The sequence below is a fragment of the Lethenteron reissneri genome, chromosome 52 (genome assembly GCF_015708825.2).
Source record: "Lethenteron reissneri isolate LAM-NWPU_2019-01 chromosome 52, ASM1570882v1, whole genome shotgun sequence".
Classification (NCBI taxonomy): Eukaryota; Metazoa; Chordata; class Hyperoartia; order Petromyzontiformes; family Petromyzontidae; genus Lethenteron; species Lethenteron reissneri.
In genome coordinates this window covers 5,369,792-5,390,429 of record NC_083830.1, presented here as the reverse complement: position 1 = coordinate 5,390,429, position 20,638 = coordinate 5,369,792, and the positions used below count along the sequence as shown (strand labels likewise).

At 51.5% G+C, this 20,638-nt stretch overlaps 3 protein-coding genes across 4 annotated transcripts in view; 1 reads left to right on the top strand and 2 right to left on the bottom strand.

Annotated features, from left to right (window-relative positions):
• LOC133355844 (cytochrome c oxidase subunit 4 isoform 1, mitochondrial-like) overlaps positions 1 to 20,638 on the top strand; it is a 554,855-nt gene that overhangs the window by 115,127 nt on the left and 419,090 nt on the right. The window lies entirely within an intron of this gene.
• LOC133355932 (tumor necrosis factor receptor superfamily member 26-like) lies at positions 1,965 to 19,688 on the bottom strand. The gene is made up of 7 exons (XM_061573364.1): positions 19,582 to 19,688; positions 18,792 to 18,834; positions 16,960 to 17,062; positions 16,711 to 16,839; positions 7,353 to 7,496; positions 5,614 to 5,699; positions 1,965 to 3,712 (listed from the first exon to the last, which is right to left on the bottom strand). Exons 2-7 carry the CDS (start codon positions 18,816 to 18,818, stop codon positions 3,677 to 3,679), a joined length of 525 nt encoding a protein of 174 aa, XP_061429348.1. The 5' UTR covers positions 18,819 to 18,834; positions 19,582 to 19,688; the 3' UTR covers positions 1,965 to 3,676.
• On the bottom strand, positions 7,613 to 15,023 carry LOC133355908 (tropomyosin-1, isoforms 33/34-like). Of its 2 annotated transcripts, none has more exons than XM_061573326.1 (2): positions 13,931 to 15,023; positions 7,613 to 8,187 (listed from the first exon to the last, which is right to left on the bottom strand). In XM_061573326.1, exons 1-2 carry the CDS (start codon positions 14,727 to 14,729, stop codon positions 8,030 to 8,032), a joined length of 957 nt encoding a protein of 318 aa, XP_061429310.1. In that variant the 5' UTR covers positions 14,730 to 15,023; the 3' UTR covers positions 7,613 to 8,029. The 2 variants fall into 2 exon arrangements, with proteins under 2 accessions (XP_061429310.1, XP_061429308.1); XM_061573324.1 differs by lacking the exon at positions 13,931 to 15,023 and adding an exon at positions 12,005 to 12,994.

Below are 20,638 nucleotides of genomic sequence, written 5' to 3'. Positions count from 1 at the left end.
GCGAAAGAAGTTCAATATACATACACACTGCCCATGGACTAACATTACCCATAGCCTAACACTGCACATAGACTCAACACTGCACCTCCGATTAGCACGGTTGGCTATGTACAGTGCGAAAGAAGTTACAACAAACGTACGCGCAACACCGGCATCAACACAAACAGAAGCAAGACCACACACCAACTCTGCCCTGATGCCCTATTGCTTGCTCTGTGTCTCCAGTAAACGTCGACATTGGCAGAAAACTCCTGGTCATCCTTCCGCAATATTCAAAAACAAGAGTGTTGACATTCTAGGAAACGAGATTCGGGAGGCTTTTTTTTAAGAGGAAAAGCGAATGTGTGTTTACTCGCACTGCAAACATAGGAACACTCTCAAAACTCCACCTGTTCTATTGTCTACGATAACATTACAAAAAGCAATGTTTGCCGTTTTAAAAGTGTAAAACGAAAGTTTCGGTAATTCACATTTATAAGGCGCCACTCAATGCATGAAGTTGGGAAATATAATTCCAGTCGATCATCGATTAGGCGGCGGCTTCGTAGGCAGGGGATGCCGGATTTTCAAAAGCGCCCGCATATTGAATCACTAAGCATAATCATTATTTAAAATCGCGTATTTTTGCACATTATGTGACATGTTTCGAGGTGGGTTTTTTTCGTGTTATAAAATTATCTTCGTGAACATGGCATAGAATAAAATATTAAAAAATACTTTTTTTAAACACGCTTAAATGAGATGTACTGTCCGAGCTGCCCCTCCCCCTGTCCCCTTCCCCCATCGCCCCTCCCCTCCTTCCACACCCCCCGCCCCTGGGCGTGGCTCCCCGAGGCTTGGCGTGACGTAAGGGACCGTGGTGATTTACAGCCAACGTCAGTTGAGCGTCGACAATTAGAGCCGTAAAAAAGATTTTTAAAAACATTTTTTTACATTTTTAATAATAGAATATAGCATTGTCATCCGTATGACATACCTATACCAAGTTTGCAGTCGATACGACATTGGGAATACGGTTGAAATTGAGTTACAAGATTTTTGGATACGACAACACACAGGGTATGTTAAATAAAATCGTGTAAAAAGTTTTAAAATATATGTTTTGGATTTTTTTATGATAGAATATCGTGTTGTCATCAGTATGACATACCTATACCAAGTTTGCAGTCGACAGCACATTGGGAAGTGTGTAAAATTTTAGTTACAAGATTTCTTTTTTGAGGATACAACAGACGAAGTGAGTTAAAAAAAAGCGTGTAAAAACATACAAATAGACGAAAATAAATGTTCTGTTTAAAAAATCCCTGTACCGTACTTACCACTCCAACCTCGAAGACTCTGCATGTTTGTGATGTATATACGTGCAGTGTTTTCCATTGTTTAAGTTGTACGCAGTGTATCATGCATTGCATATAATGAACACTGACAACCACGGCTTGTTGTGCTGTCGGTAGCCGAACCGGTTACAGCCTTTGAAGCGGTTTTCGCCAAATCGGCCCAGAACCGCGGGATAACGTTGGAAGCCGGATAAAAGCGATGATCAAACTGTACTACCAATCATACATGGGAAGTGTAAAGCCTCTGCAGTCTCGAGAGAAGACCTAAACAGGGCGAACGTAGTCTTCTTGGCTCAGCTAGTGGACAAATGTGGGATTTTTTTGGTCAGGCTTATGATGATGTAAAGCAGATGTCGTGACGGTGCGTGCGGATGTATTGTCGCTTGTTGACTGAGGCCGTTTATGGCCCTTTGTATGTTTAGCTTGGGGTGCTCTGATACGTGCATTTTCTTTGTACTGCTCGCCTTTGGGCGTTCTCTGGTCTGACCCTGGTGAGACTGGGCCATAAAGAAGGCTTTCTCTGGTGTAGACCAATCAGTTTCAAAGACAATGCATAATATCAGAACAAGTACGTGTGGGTTAATGCAGACTTGATCCCGTGTGCATGTATGTTGAACTTCTTTAAATGCCAAGATACCTAACAGCCACGTATGCCAGGTGTGTCACGTACATTATTTGACACGTCAGAATCAGAACCAGATATCTTTATTTATCCTGGGAGAAATATGACGAGCTACAAAGCAGGGGTGGGTCAGAAAGTTACAACAAACAATCCACAAATCGTTCAGAGTGCAAAGTATAGGAAAAGAAAGACAATTACTAATAAAGTACAAGTTCAAACTGCATAAGTACACCAATTTCCAAGCTTGGCCTAGGCACCAAAATGACTTAAGGACAGTCCCAGACGACACGAAGGCAGCACACAATCCCTCAATAAAGTTGCACATTAAAATGTAACAATCGATACATGGGTAAGGATGAACATTACACATTACATTTGCAAATGCGGTTGTACCCAACACTAATCTTCTGCTTCAGTATATGTTTTTGAAGGAAGATTTACGATGCTAAGGAAGGAAACGAGGTTTTGTTCAGAAACGTCGGTGCTGCTGCAACGACAAGGGCTGTGTGTCACCTCTTCCTATTGTTGTTAATAGAGTTAGATGGACGTCTTGGGTTTCCTGGCTTTGACAATTGGGTAAATAAATGAGCCAAGTACAGAGGTCTCAAGAGTACTCGGACCAGCTCATACGCAAACAAACCCCCTCCACTGATTCACATTCACATGTTTGTGCTATTCGTACTTTCGCTGCACGCACGGGGTAGGAAGCGAGGAGTTACATCACCCCACCCCCGCCATCACATGGATTTGACAGCGGTTGTAACTCTATCGGCCGCGCAAGAAACTCGTCCAAAACAATCTCTGAGTGTTCTATCGGACCCGGATGCTGCCGATGATTAGTGAATCATTTACTGTACAGTGCCGTACTTTATTACACATTTATGTACATTTATATACCTTTTATATCCACTCGTATAGTAATACAGTAGTATATAGTAATGTATTGTAATATATAGTAATATAGTAGTGTATAGTAATATAGTAGTAATATAGTCGTGTATATTTTATGTATATCTACACTCGTAGAAGCGAACCCCAACTTACGTTAATCCGTGCTTATGCGGGGGTACACAGCTTGGATTTTTCTCCGGGTCCTCCGGTTTTTCCCTTTACATTTAGAATCGACATCACGTGTTTTATAGTATTTGGCTGCTGCTATAGATGTCCACGTGACGAAACACCACTTGGTTGAGCCATCATTTGTGGCCAAGTCGCTTCCGAAAAAAGGGCCATACAGCTCTGTGGGCCTTACCTGGTAAAATTTTAAAAAACATCGTTTTTACACACTTTATTTTAACTCACTCTGTCTGTTGTCGTTGTTGTATCCTCAAATTTTGTAACTCAATTTTAACCCACTTCCCAATGTGGTATCGACTGCAAACTTGGTATACTTATGTCATACTGATGACAATACTATATTCTATCATAAAAAACATATTTTTAAACATTCTTTTTTATATGTTGTGTTTCAGCTTGGGTCTAATTGCCCACGACCCCTTACGTTATGGCAAGCTTTGGGGCCACTTCCTGGAGTCGTGGAGTTCTGCCATTACTAGTACATTTCATAAAAGCGTGTGTAATTTTTTTTTTATATTACTTATTGTTTGTTGAGTACGGTGAGATGGCAGAGATAGCCTCTTTGTCACGTTAGTTCCAATTCCCCGGCCTCTCATCATGGACGAATGGTCCGACCTTTGACCTCCAACCAGGGATTGGTCTAAATGCGTTTCTTTACTTCGATGTGCAGAGGATCCTATAGGAAAAGGGATAACAACAAAAAACTGACATTTAATAGGTTTAAAAATGTAATTATGTTCATTGGGATACTTTGAAACGTGTAATGTATAACAATGATAATGACTGTTACTGTTTTGGTATTGACATTGGGGACACTGGTGATGCAAATTCACAGTAAATATTATTATTACTCAGGATCAGACAGCTAGACTAAGGTACCTTTATGATTCTCATGGTTAAGTGATGATTTCTGAAGCTCGCACAGCCAGGCTAAGACACTTTTAGGTTGAATGTTAACGGTAACTGGGAATCACTTAGCTATACATAATGCAGGCATTACACAATACTGTTGCTAACCCACTCAAAAACAAATTCCGTATTTAAGAAATTGGCCCATGATGCTCTCTAACGTTTCACGGTAGTAGCATTCAAATTGATAGAAAACAGCGGTTAAGTTTCCCCTTTCTTACCACATGCTGTAATATTCACATAAAGGCTACACCTCAGTAAGTTCACAGCAACTTCATGGATTCTGCACTGGGTAAAGATGAACCGTGGCACTTGATGTGTTCCGTGGTAGCTCTTCGTATTTTTTACCTTGCAGCAACGACTACTTGCGTCATAGGGCGAGTGATCCATTCCCAGATACCCCGTTAAACTAATGTGTAGACATCAGGGAACATTTGAATTCCACGTCTCTGATTGTCTCCGATCAAATGCGTGACTTAGTAAATATTGTTTACCATTCTCCTGATCCACATTGTCCAACATAGCAAGTGAGATTTCCTTAGAGTCATCCATGTCCTGTGGTTTTGCCGAGCATAGGAGCGCTACATGTACAGTACGTATGTTGAACTTCTTTTGCACCGTACGTAGCCAACTGTGCTAATCGGGGGTGCATGCCGTGTAACCCCTGAAGTGAAACACCCGGTGGGGTCACGTGAGGTGACGAATTGCCTCGCGTAGCCAACCTCACGCGGCACGAGGAGCAGTGGGCTGTGGGGTATCTGGAAATGGATCAACCGGTACATCGCCATTTTGACCGACCGTCAAGAATGTATTTTTTACACGCTTTTTATTTAACTCACTCTGTCTGTTGTTGTTGTATCCTCAAATCTTGTAGCTCAATTTTAACCCACTTCCCAATGTGGTATGGAATATAAACTTGGTATACTTATGTTATACTGATGACAATATATTTTATCATAAAAAAATATATATTTTTTTAAACATTATTTTTTATATGTTGTTCACGATCAACTGACATTGGCTATAATTGGCCACGGTCCCTTACGTTATGGCAAGCTTGGGGGCCACTTCCTGGAGTCGTGAAGTTCTGCCATCACTAGTACATTTCATAGAGGTAGGAACAACAGTTCCACACTGCCCACCAGGGATTATTTGTCTGTCGTGCATAGCCCTTCCCAAACATGTACGCTCCCGGATTGGTTGAAGTGTGTCACGTGACTGCGAGCTTTCTGTCGTGCACGAATGTGCTGTCCAACCAAGTTCCTACCTGCCCACTCCGAAGGAACGTGTTTAAAGAGTGTTTTTAAAAATATTACTTATTAGGAAAGGGGCCGTCCATAAATTAACTGGAGCTATAAAATACATTGCTATCGATGCCAAGTGTGTATGCTCGTCACAATTATTATTTAAACATCGGGAGTTCTCAAATTTGGCAAAGAACAACTTCACGTAAGCAGTAGAGATGTATGTACTCAATGTTGAACTTCTTTCACACCGTACGCAGCAAACCGTGCTAATCGTAGGTGTGGGAAACACGTGTTGCCTGACCACCAGGAATCAAGCCCGGGCCGAAGGGAGAAATGGCATCGTTGTTGTTCATGGGTTAACAATGAATGTGTGTGACAGGGCATGAATCGTGCACTGCATGAAACGTCGCATCTGTCTTACCAAACTTGAATGGTGTTTTTTCAAGTAGTATATATATCCGAATATGATTGCTGTCATTATCGATATGACGATTGTGATGAAAATGCCTTCAGGAAAAACACACAAACATCGGATGCAGTTTTTGAGTGTACAGTATATATATTTTAGCTATTACAAGTATGGACAACACAGCAACGAAAACAGGCGTTTACAGCTGATGCTGCTGCTGCATCTGGAGTAAACCAAAATCATATGTAACGGGCAGCTCTCGTGAGCACCCTCTGACGAGTACTCAGAAAACCCCAATCTCTCCCATGTCAACCCACACGATTTACCCGTATTACTGTACATGGCAAATTGAGTAAAAACATTTTTATGTCTATTTGTTTGTGTTTCTCCCTTGTGATTGGACTTTGTAGGATGAACGTTGAGATTTATAATTGGCACGGGGTGACCAGTAAGGTCTCAATTAGTTTGTAATAAGGTAGGCCACTGATAAGGGGTTGATTGGACTTTGTAGGATGAACGTTGAGATTTATAAGGGGCACGGGGTGACCAATACGGTCTCAATTAGTCTGTAATAAGGTAGGGCACTGATAAGGGGTTGACAGGTTTGCCAATCAGCGACTGCATGGGCGGTGTGTGGGTACGGAATAACACAAACATCAACAGAGTCTCGACCAAAGCCGCCTCAGAGTAACGGGCTGCGTGGCTTCTCCAACGCTGCTGTCGAGCGTCTGCTCGTAAGGACAGAGACGCTGCCCCAAGACGTCGTGAGGCTGCTATCCTCTAGGTTGGTGTCGCTTAGGGCAGTGGTGACGATGATCGGTGCAGTCGTTCAGTACTGTACGTATATACAGGGTGTTTAAAAAATATGGACCCGATTTGAAATCGCTACATCTCTGCAACCATGAACCGCCCATGAATGAAACTCTTACCACTTCAAAGGGCGGGGCATAGATAAGGGGTGGGGCATAGAGAAGGGGCGGGGCATAGAGAAGGGGCGGGGCATAAAGAGAGGGCGGGGCATAGAGAGGGCGGGGCATAGAGTTTCTAATGCTCAGTCATTCGCAAAATGGTGACCCCGCAACACAAGGCATTTTGCGTTCTGCAGTTCAGCAAAACTTAATCCGTAATTGCGGTGCAGCGTGCGTTTCAACGGCGTTTTTGCATTAATCCGCCAATGTCAAAGAGCATTCGTCGTTGGTACCGACAATTTGAGGAAACAGGCTGTTGATGTAAGGGGAAGAGCACAGGGCGACCACGCACCTCAGAGGAAAACGTGAGAAGAGTGGCGTTTGGGATGAATTCAACTATCGTCTCGCTGGTGTCCGTACAGCAGGTGGAGGGCACATAGAGCATTTATAAAATGGTTAGTAAAACTTGATAACTCATTAAACCGTTTGTAACTTTTTGTGTAATTGTAACATGTTGCCAGCGTGAAATATACTGCTTTGAAATTGGGTATATCTTTGTTGCACACCTTGTATATATGGGAGTTGCCGCGATATGCCGATACTAGGATATAATATCCGCGATAATCGCATCGTGTCGTCTGTTTTTTTCTCTAAAAACATTGTCGTACCGTGATTGTCGTTGGTTCAATTGTATTTTTCTCAGATGTTTGCATTAGAAAAGTATCGTCGACGGTATCTTATATACAGCAATTACTTGTCGTTTTTTATCGTCATGATTCATAAATACGATGTATTTATGCTCATTGATGAATTGTATAGCCATGGAAATCCATCGAAACGTACCTTCACTTGTCAACTCTTCTCCAACAGGACGGTTATTGTAGCAGATCTCTATCCCTCCGTCGTGAAATTCGCGAGTGCCACTTTCACAAGCACACTCCCGATTACTTGTTGGTGTGCAGGGCTTCACCTCTGTCTTATGAATCTCTAGTTGAAAGAAAAGCAGCACATTGATCACAACCGCACACAGCTCAGCGCTTCAACGAGTTTACACATCTGTACACATGTGTTGTATCGTAGACGGAGGTACTCGGAGACGGAGGTTGAGTTAGGGGCTTCCGCCAGGGTTTATTAACACTTATCACTATCCCTGGTTCCCTCTTTACCCCTTCCACTATCCCCGTTCCTCCAGTGACCCCGCTTACGTTACGGGGTCTCCCTTATATACCCTCGGAGGGGTGATGTCGCGTGCACTGCCCAGCGCGTGCGACCCCACGTCCCGTGAGGTCACCGCACCTGACAGCGCACACGACGCCACCACTCTCCACTACTCCTCTACATCACCCCCCCCCGTAAAAAAAAACAGCCGACCCGGCTGCAATCAACCTTAGGGCAGCACGGCCCTTCAAGCAGAACAGTAACAACAAAAAAACAAAACAAATAGAGCCCGAAGGCCTCATCCGCCGGATAGCGCCGAACGGGCGCCAGGGGCTAGGCCCGCTGAACGGCCATCAGGGCCGTCACCGGAGCCGCACCCCCCTCGAGCGGGTATGCGCTGCTGGCCCGCTCCCTCGTGCGGTGTCCGCCACCCGTGCAGGTGGGCCGTCAGCGGGCAACAGGCCCACCGCCGTGGCCTCCGGTGCCTGGGGGGTCTCTGTCGGCCTCACTCGGGAGGGGCCTGGGGGCACACACACAGGTCGGACGTCACCTCCGTCAACGAGACCCGGCCGGTCAGGCACGCCGGATACATCATCAGCCGGCCGCTCCGGAATTGGGGGTGGATCCCCCAGGGTAGATGGAACATAACGTTTGAGCCGGGACGGGTGCACTATCCACTGCCTGCGACCGAATCGAATCCGGACGCATTGCGGCCGGCGGACCTCCACAACCTCCACGGGTCCCTGCCAAGGGCGATGCAATTTGGCCGATGTGCCAACGGGGACCTGGGGACAATGCAGCCACGCTTTTTGACCCGCTACCCACGGGAGGCCAGCTGCCTGGTGTTTTGGCAGCCGCTCATTAGCCGCCTGCCGGCTTGCGGAATTCTCGGCAGCGGCCTGTCGCGCCTCGCGCAGCCGGTCAAGTGCGACCTTCAAAGGGGTCGGCACCGACGACCCCTTCTTGGAGGAGCCAACGTCCATCTGGACGTGCACCGGGGGCTCCGGTTCCCTACCGTACATTAAATAAAAAGGCGAAAATCCCGTGGAGGCATGAGGGGCCAACCGATACGCCGCCAAGACCCCCGGGACGAACAGGTCCCAGTCTGACTGGGACGTGTTCACCTGGTGGCACAGCATGGACGTAAGGGTGCGGTTCAAGCGCTCTACCATCCCATCTGACTGGGGGTGGTAGGGCGAGGTGCGGATTTTCTTGGTGCCAAGGAGGTCACACACCTCCTTGAGCAACCTAGACGAGAAATTCCGCCCCTGGTCAGTCAACAATTGTTCCGGCGCGCCCTTGTCAAACACGTATCCCTGGACGAAGGCCTCGGTGATAGAAGAGGCCAACTGATCGACCAAAGGCCATGCCATGGGCCAACGTGTGAGGTACTCAACGCCCACCAAGAGGTATTTGTGGCCCCGTTGGGATGCAGGGAATGGCCCCAAAATGTCGAGCGCCACGAGCTCATTAACGCGAGAAACCCGGATGGACTGCAGCGGGGCCCGGTCCTGGACAACTGGGGCCTTCCTCCGCGCGCAGTCGTGGCAACCCTTCAAAATCAGTGCTACGTCACCCTCAACACCCGGCCAGTAATAGTCCCGCTTAAGGGTCAATAAGGTCTTGTGGTAGCCAAGGTGCATAAGCTTCTCGTGAATGGCTCGGGTTAATTTACCACGCAGGCTAGTGGGCACAACCACACAATAGCGTTCCAATTGGGCATCCCAACGCATGAGTAGTCCGTCATGCACGGCGATCGCCGGGGCAGCCGACGAAGCTAAGCTCCGGGCGTTATGTCCGACACGGCGCCGTAGCTTCAGCAGAGAGGAATCCTCCATCTGCAAGCCGGACCATACCTCCCGGGGAAGTCCAAGGCCGAAATCTGCGGTCGACGCCGCACCTGGAGGGGTGTCCGCCTCGGCCGACGCGACCAACTGGGCCGCGGCGTCCCCTGGGGCCTTGCAACGGCTAGAGCCCAGGGCGCAAGCACACCCGCCGCCTGCCGGCAATCGGGATAAACCGTCCGCATTTCCATGCTGTGTCCCCTTCCTATGGATTACATCAAAAGGGTAATCCTGGAGCACTTCGAGCCAGCGAGACAGCTGACCCGAGGGCTGACTAATCTTCAGCGAATATTGCAGGGCCGCGTGGTCGGTTCGGACCGTAAACAGCCTACCGTACAAATATGGTCTATACAACTGAACAAAATAAACTATGGCCAAAAGCTCCCTCCGGGTCACACAATATCGCTGTTCCGTCGAGGACAGAACGCGACTGCCATAGGCTACCACCCTCTCAACCCCGTCGACCACCTGGGCCAGGACAGCCCCAATTCCCGTGTCGCTGGCATCGGTATCGAGCAGGAAGGGTTTCGTAAAATCCGGGTACCCCAAGGGCGGCGCATCCGCCAAGGCCGTGCGAAGCGCCGCAAAAGCCGCCTCCTCCTCCGCGCCCCAGTGAAACCTTTGTCCTTTGGCGGAAAGGGCGTGCAGTGGCTTCGCAATTGTCGCAAAATCGCGGACAAACCGGCGATAGTACGATGCGAATCCAACGAAGCTACGCACCTCCGCGACAGATGTGGGAGTCGGCCACGTCCGGACACAAGCCGTTTTATCCGGGTCCGTGGCGACACCTGACGTGCTAACAATGTGTCCCAAATACCTCACCGATGGTTGTAGCAAGTGGCATTTCTGGGGTTTGAATTTCAAGCCAGCAGCACGCACTTTGACGAACACCGCCTCAAGGCGTTGCAAGTGCTCGCCAAACGTACGGCCAAAAACAATAACGTCATCCAAGTAGATTAGACAAGACTCCCACTGCAGCCCCGCCAAGACCATCTCCATGAGACGCTGGAAGGTGGCCGGGGCCGAATGGAGACCCATAGGAAGCCGATTGAACTCGAACAACCCCTGGGGCGTGCGGAACGCTGTTTTGGGTCTAGAGGCCTCATCCAGTGGCAATTGCCAGAAGCCGGAGAGCAAATCTAAAGTCGAAAAGAACCGCGCGCCCGAGAGGGCGTCCAAGGAATCATCCATGCGAGGCAATGGATATGCATCAGCCACCGAGATCTTGTTCAATCTACGAAAATCGACGCAGAACCGGAGACTCCCGTCCCGTTTCTTGACTAGCACAATGGGGGCACCCCAAGGGCTAGTAGATGGGGAGATGATGTCCGCCGCCAACATTTCCTCGACAGCCGAGCGGACATGATCTTTTTCCGCTGGGCTAAAGCGGTGGGAATTAAGTCGAATGGGGGCCGCGTCGCCCGTGTCTATGTGGTGGTCCAAAAGAGTAGTGCGACCCAGATCAAACTTACTTTGGCTGAACACATCGGTGAACCGTTCGATGAGGTCGCGGAGTTGCCGACGTTCCCCGAAGGACAACGAGGCATTCTCGTCGCACAACGTGGCGATCCATGATGCGTCGGGGTCCCCCGTGCGCATCACGCCCGCCACGACCCCTCCATCCGGGGCAGCGCTCTCGGGTGGAGGAGCCGGGGTTGCGTGTGCCAGGACGGCGCCGGCCGGGACTATGACCGGCAAGGGTCCCGAATTGAGGACCTGCAAAAAAAGGTCCTGGCCCCCCGACACGGCTGTCAAGGCGCCCACCAACCCCTTCGTCCTTGAAAAGTAGCTTGACGGGGACAGGAGGATACCCGTCTCCGTGGAGCCCATTTCGAGCGGTTTGCGCAACCTAAGGGGTATCAGGATTTGTGACGCCGGTGGTACGGTCACCGGCACTTTATTCAAGGCCCGTACACCGGCGACCAAGGGAGACAGGACGGTAGGTGATTGTAGGAATTGCAGCCGCCTCCCTGACGGCATTTCCACACAGCCCTGGTCAACGAGAATTCGGATGGGCATCCTAGACAAAAAGTCGGTCCCCAAGAGGCATGGCACTGCCAAGGTCCTGGAGACCAAAATCGGCCCGGCCAACTCAATCTCGTCAACCCGAACCGACGCTACAACGTGGCCCAGGATGCCCAAACTGCCGCCGTTCGCGGCGACACAAGCCCCGCGAACCGGCCTTAATGGACCCACGCTGCGGGGTAGCAGCCCAAAAATGGCCTCAGAAATAATGGTGGCCGACGCCCCCGTATCCACCAGGAGGCGAACGTGCACCCCTTGCACATATCCTGCCACCGCTGAGGAGCCGGCAGCTGCCGCCACCATCCTATGCGCAAGCGCATCCCAGTGGCGGGTCTGTCTGGGCCATTGAGGGGGTGATGACGATGGTGCACCCGACCCTTCGAGGACAACCCCATGACGATGGGCCCTAGCCCCGCTAGATGCATGAGGTGAAGGGAGCGGCCGCGCAGATGATGCGTCGCGACTCGCCTGGGGCCCCGAACCCGATGCCAAGGAGGGTCTGGGAGAAGGTGGAGTCCCTTTTCCAAAGGCCCCCGGGGCATTCCGGCAGCCCCGCTCAATGTGGCCCCGCTGACCACAGCGGAAGCAGGCCACCGTGTCCGCCTCCTGTGGACGGGAAGGTCCCGGCCGCCCCCGCTGCTCCGGACGGCGACCACCCGTCCCCCTTCCTCGACGATCGGGCATCGCCAGGGCCGCGAGGGTGTCCCCCCCGTCCGGCGCCAGGATCCCCGCACACGCCGCCATCTGAGGCCGTTGGCGGAGGGAGAGGTGCGCCTGAATGTTTTCTGCGACCGCCAAGGATGTGATCTGCCGATCATTGTTGATCGACAGAGCAATTCCTAGCTCCCTTGCCAGGTCAAGCAGCTTCCCCAAGGCCATAGAATCAAGTGCCCTGCCGTACAGGTCAGGGTATGCAGCCTGCGCCAGGGCCAGGAGCGAGCAGCGGAAGGCCAGCGGCAGTTCCCCCTCCTCCCGCCGCCGCAATGAAAACTTTAGCTGCGCGGTGGACGGCGGCTCAAAAACGTTGGCCATTTGGATATAGGCCGCCGGGAGTGTAGCCCGATTGGCCGGATGGATGGACTTGAAGGCCTGCAGAGCCCTTTCGTCCAAGCAGGTCGGAAGCGCCGGCAAGGCCTCCTCCATGGACCAGCCGACCGACATGTATGCCGCGTCGAACCGGTCCTGGAAGGCCGACCAGTCGCCCCCTTGCGCGACAAACGGCGCAACGTCGGGTAACCTGCGCTGCCATTGGCCGCGCGGCGCCGCGAGGTGTGGAAGCCAAGCGGCACCTGCGGGCCACCCAGCGGACGCGACGTGTTGCGGCGGTGGCAGCATTGCGGCTCCCGCGGGCCACGCCGAAGACGCGGAAAGGTGCGGTGGTGCTGCGGCCCCCATGGGCCACGCCGTAGGCGCAGCGAATTGTGGCTGAGTTGCGGCCCCCATGGGCCACGCCGTAGGCGCAGCGAATTGTGGCTGAGTTGCGGCCCCCATGGGCCACGCCGTAGGCGCAGCGAATTGTGGCTGAGTTGCGGCCCCCATGGGCCACGCCGTAGGCGCAGCGAATTGTGGCTGAGTTGCGGCCCCCATGGGCCACTCCGTAGGCGCAGCGAATTGTGGCTGAGTTGCGGCCCCCTTGGGCCACGCCGTAGGCGCAGCGAATTGTGGCTGAGTTGCGGCCCCCATGGGCCACGCCGTAGGCGCAGCGAATTGTGGCTGAGTTGCGGCCCCCATGGGCCACGCCGTAGACGCAGCAAAGTGTGAAGGCGCCTGCGCTTTCGCGACCCACCGGTCAGCGGCGGCGTACGAAGCCACGGCGTCGTCCCGCGACGCGGCGAGGGACCACGGCGTTGCAGCCTCAACGGGCCACGCCGAAGACGCGGCGGTGTAATTCGGGCCTGCAGCGGCCCCCGCGGCCCACCCCGCCGGCGCAGCGAGGTGCGGGACAGCAGGCCGCAGCCGCGGCAACCTCTCGCGATGCGGCGAGGCACCACGGCGTTGCGGCCTCCCCGGGCCACGCCGTAGACGCGGCGGTAAAACACGGAGCCGCGGTGGCCCCCGCGGCCCTCCCCGCCGGCGCAGCGAGGTGCGGGACAGCGGCCGCAGCCGCGGCAACCTCTCGCGACGCGGCGAGGCGCCACGGCGTTGCAGCCTCCATGGGCCACGCCGAAGACGCGGCAGAATAACACGCAGCTGCGGCGTCATCCATGAGAAGGGACGCAGGCACGGCGAGGTGCAGAGCCGCGGCATCGCCGGTGTCCGGCCCCGTGAGCGCAGCGACAGGTTGAGCCGCGGCAGCACCCGCGGCCCATTCCGGCGGCACAGCGATGTACGGGGCAGCAGCAGCCGCCGCTGCCCACCCCGGCGGCCCGGCGAGGACGGCACGCGCGTACTTACCCTGGGCCCCCCCGGCGGGCGCCGCTTGATGTAGAGCCGCGTCGTCGCCGGCGGCTGGTCTCGCAGGAGCGGCGTGCCGAGAAATCCCGGCCGCGTCGGTGGAGAGACGCGGCGTCGCGGTCGCCATGGCAGCCGTAGCAGCGGCCGCATATGGCTCCCGAGCCAACATGGCCGCCGCGGATTGCGTCGCAGCCAACATGGCGGCCATTTCCGGTGGAGCGGTCGCTGGGGCCCCCCCGGCGGGTGCAGCTTGATGTAGAGCCGCGTCGTCGCCGGCGGCTGGTCTCGCAGGAGCGGCGTGCCGAGAAATCCCGGCCGCGTCGGTGGAGAGACGCGGCGTCGCGGTCGCCATGGCAGCCGTAGCAGCGGCCGCATATGGCTCCCGAGCCAACATGGCCGCCGCGGATTGAGTCGCAGCCAACATGGCGGCCATTTCCGGTGGAGCGGTCGCTGGGAAAACTGCGGCGCTTTCAACGTTGGCAGTTGACAGTTGCTCCCGTCCCGCGTGCGGGGCGGTTGGCTGCGTCCGCGCCTCCACCTTGGCCAACCTGGCTGTCAGCTGCCCCACCGCCTGCAGGAGCTGCTGCAGCAGAGCTGCGGGGACGCTCTCCGTCTCTGGCGGCGGCGGTGAGCTGGCACTCCCCGCAGCCGACTCCTCCCGCTCCGGCCCGCTCGTCTCCACGGGAACCGTCACCGGGGTCCCGGGCTCCGGGGTCACTGCTGGAGCCTCCTCTCCGCCTTCGGCGCCCTCCAAGTCATGTGCCGGTGGGTTCCTACGCCGTGCGCCCGCTTTATACATGTTGGCGACGGTGTAAACTTCTGACACCAGTTGTTGTATCGTAGACGGAGGTACTCGGAGACGGAGGTTGAGTTAGGGGCTTCCGCCAGGGTTTATTAACACTTATCACTATCCCTGGTTCCCTCTTTACCCCTTCCACTATCCCCGTTCCTCCAGTGACCCCGCTTACGTTACGGGGTCTCCCTTATATACCCTCGGAGGGGTGATGTCGCGTGCACTGCCCAGCGCGTGCGACCCCACGTCCCGTGAGGTCACCGCACCTGACAGCGCACACGACGCCACCACTCTCCACTACTCCTCTACACATGTAACATCAGCTCAAGCCTCCCGTGCATCACGTGACTTCTGTGTGGCCACCCCCACTCTGAACCCCTCCCCTCTTCCCCCCCCCCCCCACGACCGCCCACTGTGAAAACAGGCGCCGCTCCTCCGTGCAGCTCATTTCTCTTCGCTCCTCGCATTATCATCATCATCATCATCGCTATCTCATCCCCAACATCTTGGCCAGGTTATTCCTTCTACACCTCCTGCTCCCCTTCCTGCCCGGTGCTCCTCCTCTCTTCCTGTTGAACATCATCAGCCGTGCCTTCCTCTTCGTCTCGGGGACTTCTGTCCGAGCCTCCCTTCCCTCTCCCACTCCTCTCTCTTTTCTCATTCATCGTCTCCTTGAGCCAAGGGTGGCAGTACTATACGGAATTACGGTACAGTGCCACAACTTTTGGTTCTTGAGTACGGTACGATATCACGGTACAATACTTCTTCATCAGGTATGGTAAGGTATGAAAGTATGGTATTTTTTTCGTAAGCCTTTTGTACCAACTCAGGTGATCAATTAATTAGAAGCCATTAATTTATGATAATCATTATACTGTCTTGTCTTTAGAGGCGGATGCAATAATTTACACCAGTTATCAAAAACTAAAATGGCAGGCAAGATTATTTTTTAAAACTGCAACTTACCATGAATAACGGATGACATTTTTAAGTGTTTATAATCAATATTTCTAAAAGTCAAACATATTTACGGATAATTTTTTTTATGTGTAAGTATCTTTCTACTAAATAAATTAATAAAGCAAAACTATATCTATAATAAAAGCTTTCTTGACATTTCTCCCTTATTTTCTAAGCAGTTTCTCTTAGCTACGATATAAGGTACGAAATTACGGTATGCACTACAACCCTTGCCTTGACCCCACTCCTCCTCAAGTGTTGTGGCCACAAATAACAACAGTTTTACCACAACAACAACTTTGCTGTAAATGTACTCAGCTGAATGTTTTTTTTATATATACTGTATATAAATTTCGTTACCCGGTGAAAGTCACTTTTCTTGAGTAACTCTTTCTAGCTTTGCGATGCTTAAAAAAATGAAGTGTACCTTTCCTGACATGATGTGTTTACGAGTACCTCTCACCTTGATGAAACTATTGTTTTTTAAAGTTATGACCGTGCGGCTGAGTCTCGCGAGGTGACCGTACAAAAACTGTACGATGCAAAAGTGTTCCCCGCCGAGTTTGTAAACCTGAAATGATTTGTCGCGGCAAAGTAGCGCTGGTCAGTTTAGCAGCCACATTCCTGCGATGGATGTCTTTCCAGTGAAGCAATAAACACCACGACGCGCATTACACAGGCAGCACAATTAGTACTGTGGGTCATTGACACACAGGACTCCAATACTGGGTCTGTTTGTTTTTGAAAGCCTGCGGTGAAATGCCATGAAGGAAATGAAATGGCTGGACGCTTCTCAAATAAAACATCCTGTTCTCGGGCGTAATATTAATTGTTTGTGTGACATAATGAAATAAAATAAATCCGGCTGACTGCCAGGCAGCGTTCAAACAATTACTCTCTGGGATCTCAGGGGTATCCCTGTGGTATCTACTTCCTTGCACTGCGCTGGATTGACATTAATCTCGAGATAAAACTGGGGGCGGAGAGATTGTTTTTGTCAACAGGGTATGTGCATTGGCGAGCTCACCTTCATTGCAAAAGTCGCATGGCCTACACTGACCATCTGTATTGTGCGTGTCACTGTAAGATCCCTCGGTGCAACTCTCACACGTGGACGCTTTTGATCCTTCTGAGCACTTCTCCGTCATGAAGAAACCTGGCGCACAACAGCGAGACACACGAATTGACCGCAATTCAGACGTGCAAACAAGGACCGTTGACAGAGGAGTGTGCCCAGCTCCGAATGAATGTGATGTGGGGAAGTGAAATGGTTTACCCGGTGGGCATTTCTCACAACATCGACCGTGGTCTTCATACTCCGTGGTGTCATTGCACTTCGCTTCCGTGAGGACACACACAGCGATTTGGATGAACACCACCTGAATCACGTGCATGTCCACACAAACAAAGACAAAGATCCCCCGTATAGCCTGGGGCAAGTGCTGTTAGCGAGCACCCATGAAGGGCAGAACGGCACACGAGAGGGCGGGTGGCCAGCACCACACCCGGCCGCCTTTGTTCAGCGGCGATGTTTTTATGCACCGCACCATGTAATCGTTTAAGGCTGAGTCGTCCTAGAGGAGGCCCAGGACCGGTTCAGATAATCGTTATTGATGTTGGTCATGAGCAGGAATCGAACTCCGGACGCCAGGTTCGTAGCGCTGCCCGCTAACTACTACACCACCGATCCCCACTAATGTCCACCCACCAGCACACACACACACAGATACCGTTATTCACCAATGACATGTACACATCGACCTAAATTTGTCACATTCATAATCATCATCAGTGATTTTATCCACTGCTGGATGAAGGCCTCCCGAAGCCGTCCAGAGTACACATGGAACGTTCAGCCAACGTTGGCACAGAGCTGAATGTTTACTTGTTCGCCATCCCTCGCAGCAATTACGCAGCAATCCATCCAAGTCCTTGCACGCCAGCTGACTGTACGCTTAACATTTAGATATGCACGCTCCCATTTAAATGTAGCAACAACTTGCGAAGTTATTTAATTACGATACGTGCAATTAGCTATATTAATAGTGCACAGCACAGTCGTTACGTGTTACATGTGTAGTGACTGTGAATGTCACTGTGTGGTGCCGGGCTTGCGAGGCCACGGCAGATAATGTGTAGCCCGCTTACTGGGCGTAGTACCAGCCCTAGCGGGGCTGGGGTGAGCGCTGGTTAGCGCGGGGCCACCATGTCCAGTGCGCGGTGCGGGCTCCCGGTGAGGGAGCGAGAGAGAGTGTCAGCCAGCCAGGGTTACGTTGGGGCATGATATGCTGGTTGACCTGCCGACACGTGACCGGATGATATTGGAGGGGGGCCACCGGTGAACGAGGGCCGCTGGGCGGTCACGTGGTCTAAAAGAGCTCTCGGGAGCCTTCGGGAAAGGGCCAGAGAGATCGAGAAGGTGGGCGGGGCGAGAGGCGGAGCCAGCCCCGTGTTGGGCTCGGGGTTCTTGACTGTTGGTGAGTGAAGATCCACGTCGGGTTGAAGAAGCCTCGAGCCACGCGGTCCGGGACCCAGCTCGTGGTGCGGACTGGGATAGCGGAACCGTGTCTAGTTCTGCCGTAGCGTGGTTAGATGGGCGTTCAACACCCGAGTGTAGGTTGTGTTACGTTGTGTGTTGAGTTGGTGTAATAAATAGTGTTGCTCCCAAGACAACGTCTGCGACTCAGTTGGACTCACTACACATGTAAAGAATGCCGATTGGAATAAATTTTGCGCAATTTAATGAACATTGAAAATTATCATAACGCAGTTGTGCAACTGTGATTTGATTTAACGTGCTGTTGAGCCGTGCAGTACAGGAAGTCCTCGTTTAACGCGGTAGGGAGTGGATGAGTTCATATTCACAACTTTGCCTTTTATACATATGGAGATACTTTGATACTGCCAAAAAAGGTCCCATGATTTAAAAAAAATACTGCATTCGCCCGCCCGACTATTGCGCCTTCGATCACGCTGTTTCCTGCCAATGGCCACGTAGCGTCTGTGGGCTTGGCACTGAGAAACCGCGAATGGTCACGGCAGAGCTGTCCAACTCGAAAGCTCTTCCCGAGTTCTTCCGTGGGTGCGTGCGTGCGCATGCATACGTACACATGGCAGAAGAGCGGTGTGGGCCATCGTCGTATATCGGCATCTAGAGAACGAACGGATGAGCGAGGTGAACGAATCAGAGAACGAGCGAACGAGAAAACGAACGAGCGATTGAGCGAGCGAACGAATGAGAAAACGAGCGAGCGAACGAATGAGAAATCTAACGAACGAAGGAGCGAATGAACGAGAAAACGAACTAGAGAATGAATGATAAAATTAACGAATGAGCGAACGAGTGAGAAAACGAAGGAATGAACGAGACAACGAACTAGAGAATGAATGAGAAAACAAACGAATGAGCGAACGAATGAGAAAACTAACGAATGAGCGAATGGACGAGAAAACGAAATAGAGAATGAGAAAACGAACGAATGAACGAACGAATGAGAAAACAAACGAATAAGCGAATGAATGAGGAAACTAACGAATGAGCGAATCAACGAGAAAACGAACGAGAGAATGAGAAAACGAACGAACGAACGAATGAGGAAACTAACGAACGAATGAGAAAACGAACGAATGAGCGAGTGAACGAGAAAACGAACGAGAGAATGAGCGACTGATGAGAAAACGAACGAGAGAATGAACAAACGAGCGAATGAATGAGAAAACAAGCGAGCGTAGGCATTAGAAAACTAACCAGCGAATGAGCGAGCGCTCGTTTTTTTAACGTCAATTTTTTTATTCCGCCGCCACCGCCTCCCTCTCCACCGCTCCCTCCCCTCTTCGTCTCCTCCTCCTCCGTTATCCGAGAAACGTCGAGCGAAGTGGTGGTGCGTTACGTGCTCACGTCGCTCGCTCCGTCGATGGGCGAAGAGACGAATCGAACGAGGCCTCGAAAAGTTCCTCCCGCGGTCGACGGCGCTGGTGTGTCGCAGCCGAGAAAATGTGGCCTCCTTTTTAAAGAGGATGCCAGGAAGTCGGCCGAGGGAGAGGAAGGGCTGTGCAGTTGCAAGTGATCATGCAAAGGGGAAGTGTCCCACAAATAACGAAACATATTCTTGGTTCTTTCGGTAAAGTCACGTAGAAGGAAATAATACAATAATAAAAATATAAAACAATAATTTGTATTTTATTATTTCCCTTCTACGTGACTTTACCGAAAGTACCAAGAATATGAAACCCTGCAGTCACGAAAGCTTTAAATAAAAAAAATAACGAAACGTAAAAAAAAAATTATTACAAACGTTTTAAAAATATATACATTTAAAAACTTCTCTAGATATATTTGTTAAAGTGTACTTTAGGGGGATGTTTTTTTCCTTCTGCTTTAAGCGACGTTGATCGCTTTTTGCGGAGAGAATTAAGCCTTGATTCTCACCTCTGTAATGCGTTATGACATTTTGTTGGGTCACGTGTTACAAAACTCAGTGGATTTTCCGCGTGAACCCAGGTGACCTTAGTTAATCACGGCTGAACATCAGTGACGGTCCTAAACCGCACCGACCCATGTAGTCAAAGGTTTTTAAACGCTGGTTATTCAATGTATACTGTCATCGCTATGCTCGTGAATAGAAAACGTGTATAATGTACTCTTAATACGGTAAATAGGGGCCGTCCATAAATGACGTCACGCGATTTTGGACGATTTTTGACCCCCCCCCCCCCCCCCCATCGTCACACGGCGTCACAAAAATTATCTCACTATTGATCTTAGCATTGGAGGTGAAGCGGAAGAGGGTGGCGCGCTCATTGACGGACTTCATCTTCTCGCTGCACCGGGGCGTGGCAGCTTCAGGGTTTCCAGGTCGTTGAGCGAGCGCTGGAGGGCGGCTCCGTGCTTGGCGATCAGGTGCTCAAATCCTCGAGCTTGGAGGACAGCGAGCGGAGCGTGGTCTGCAAGCTCC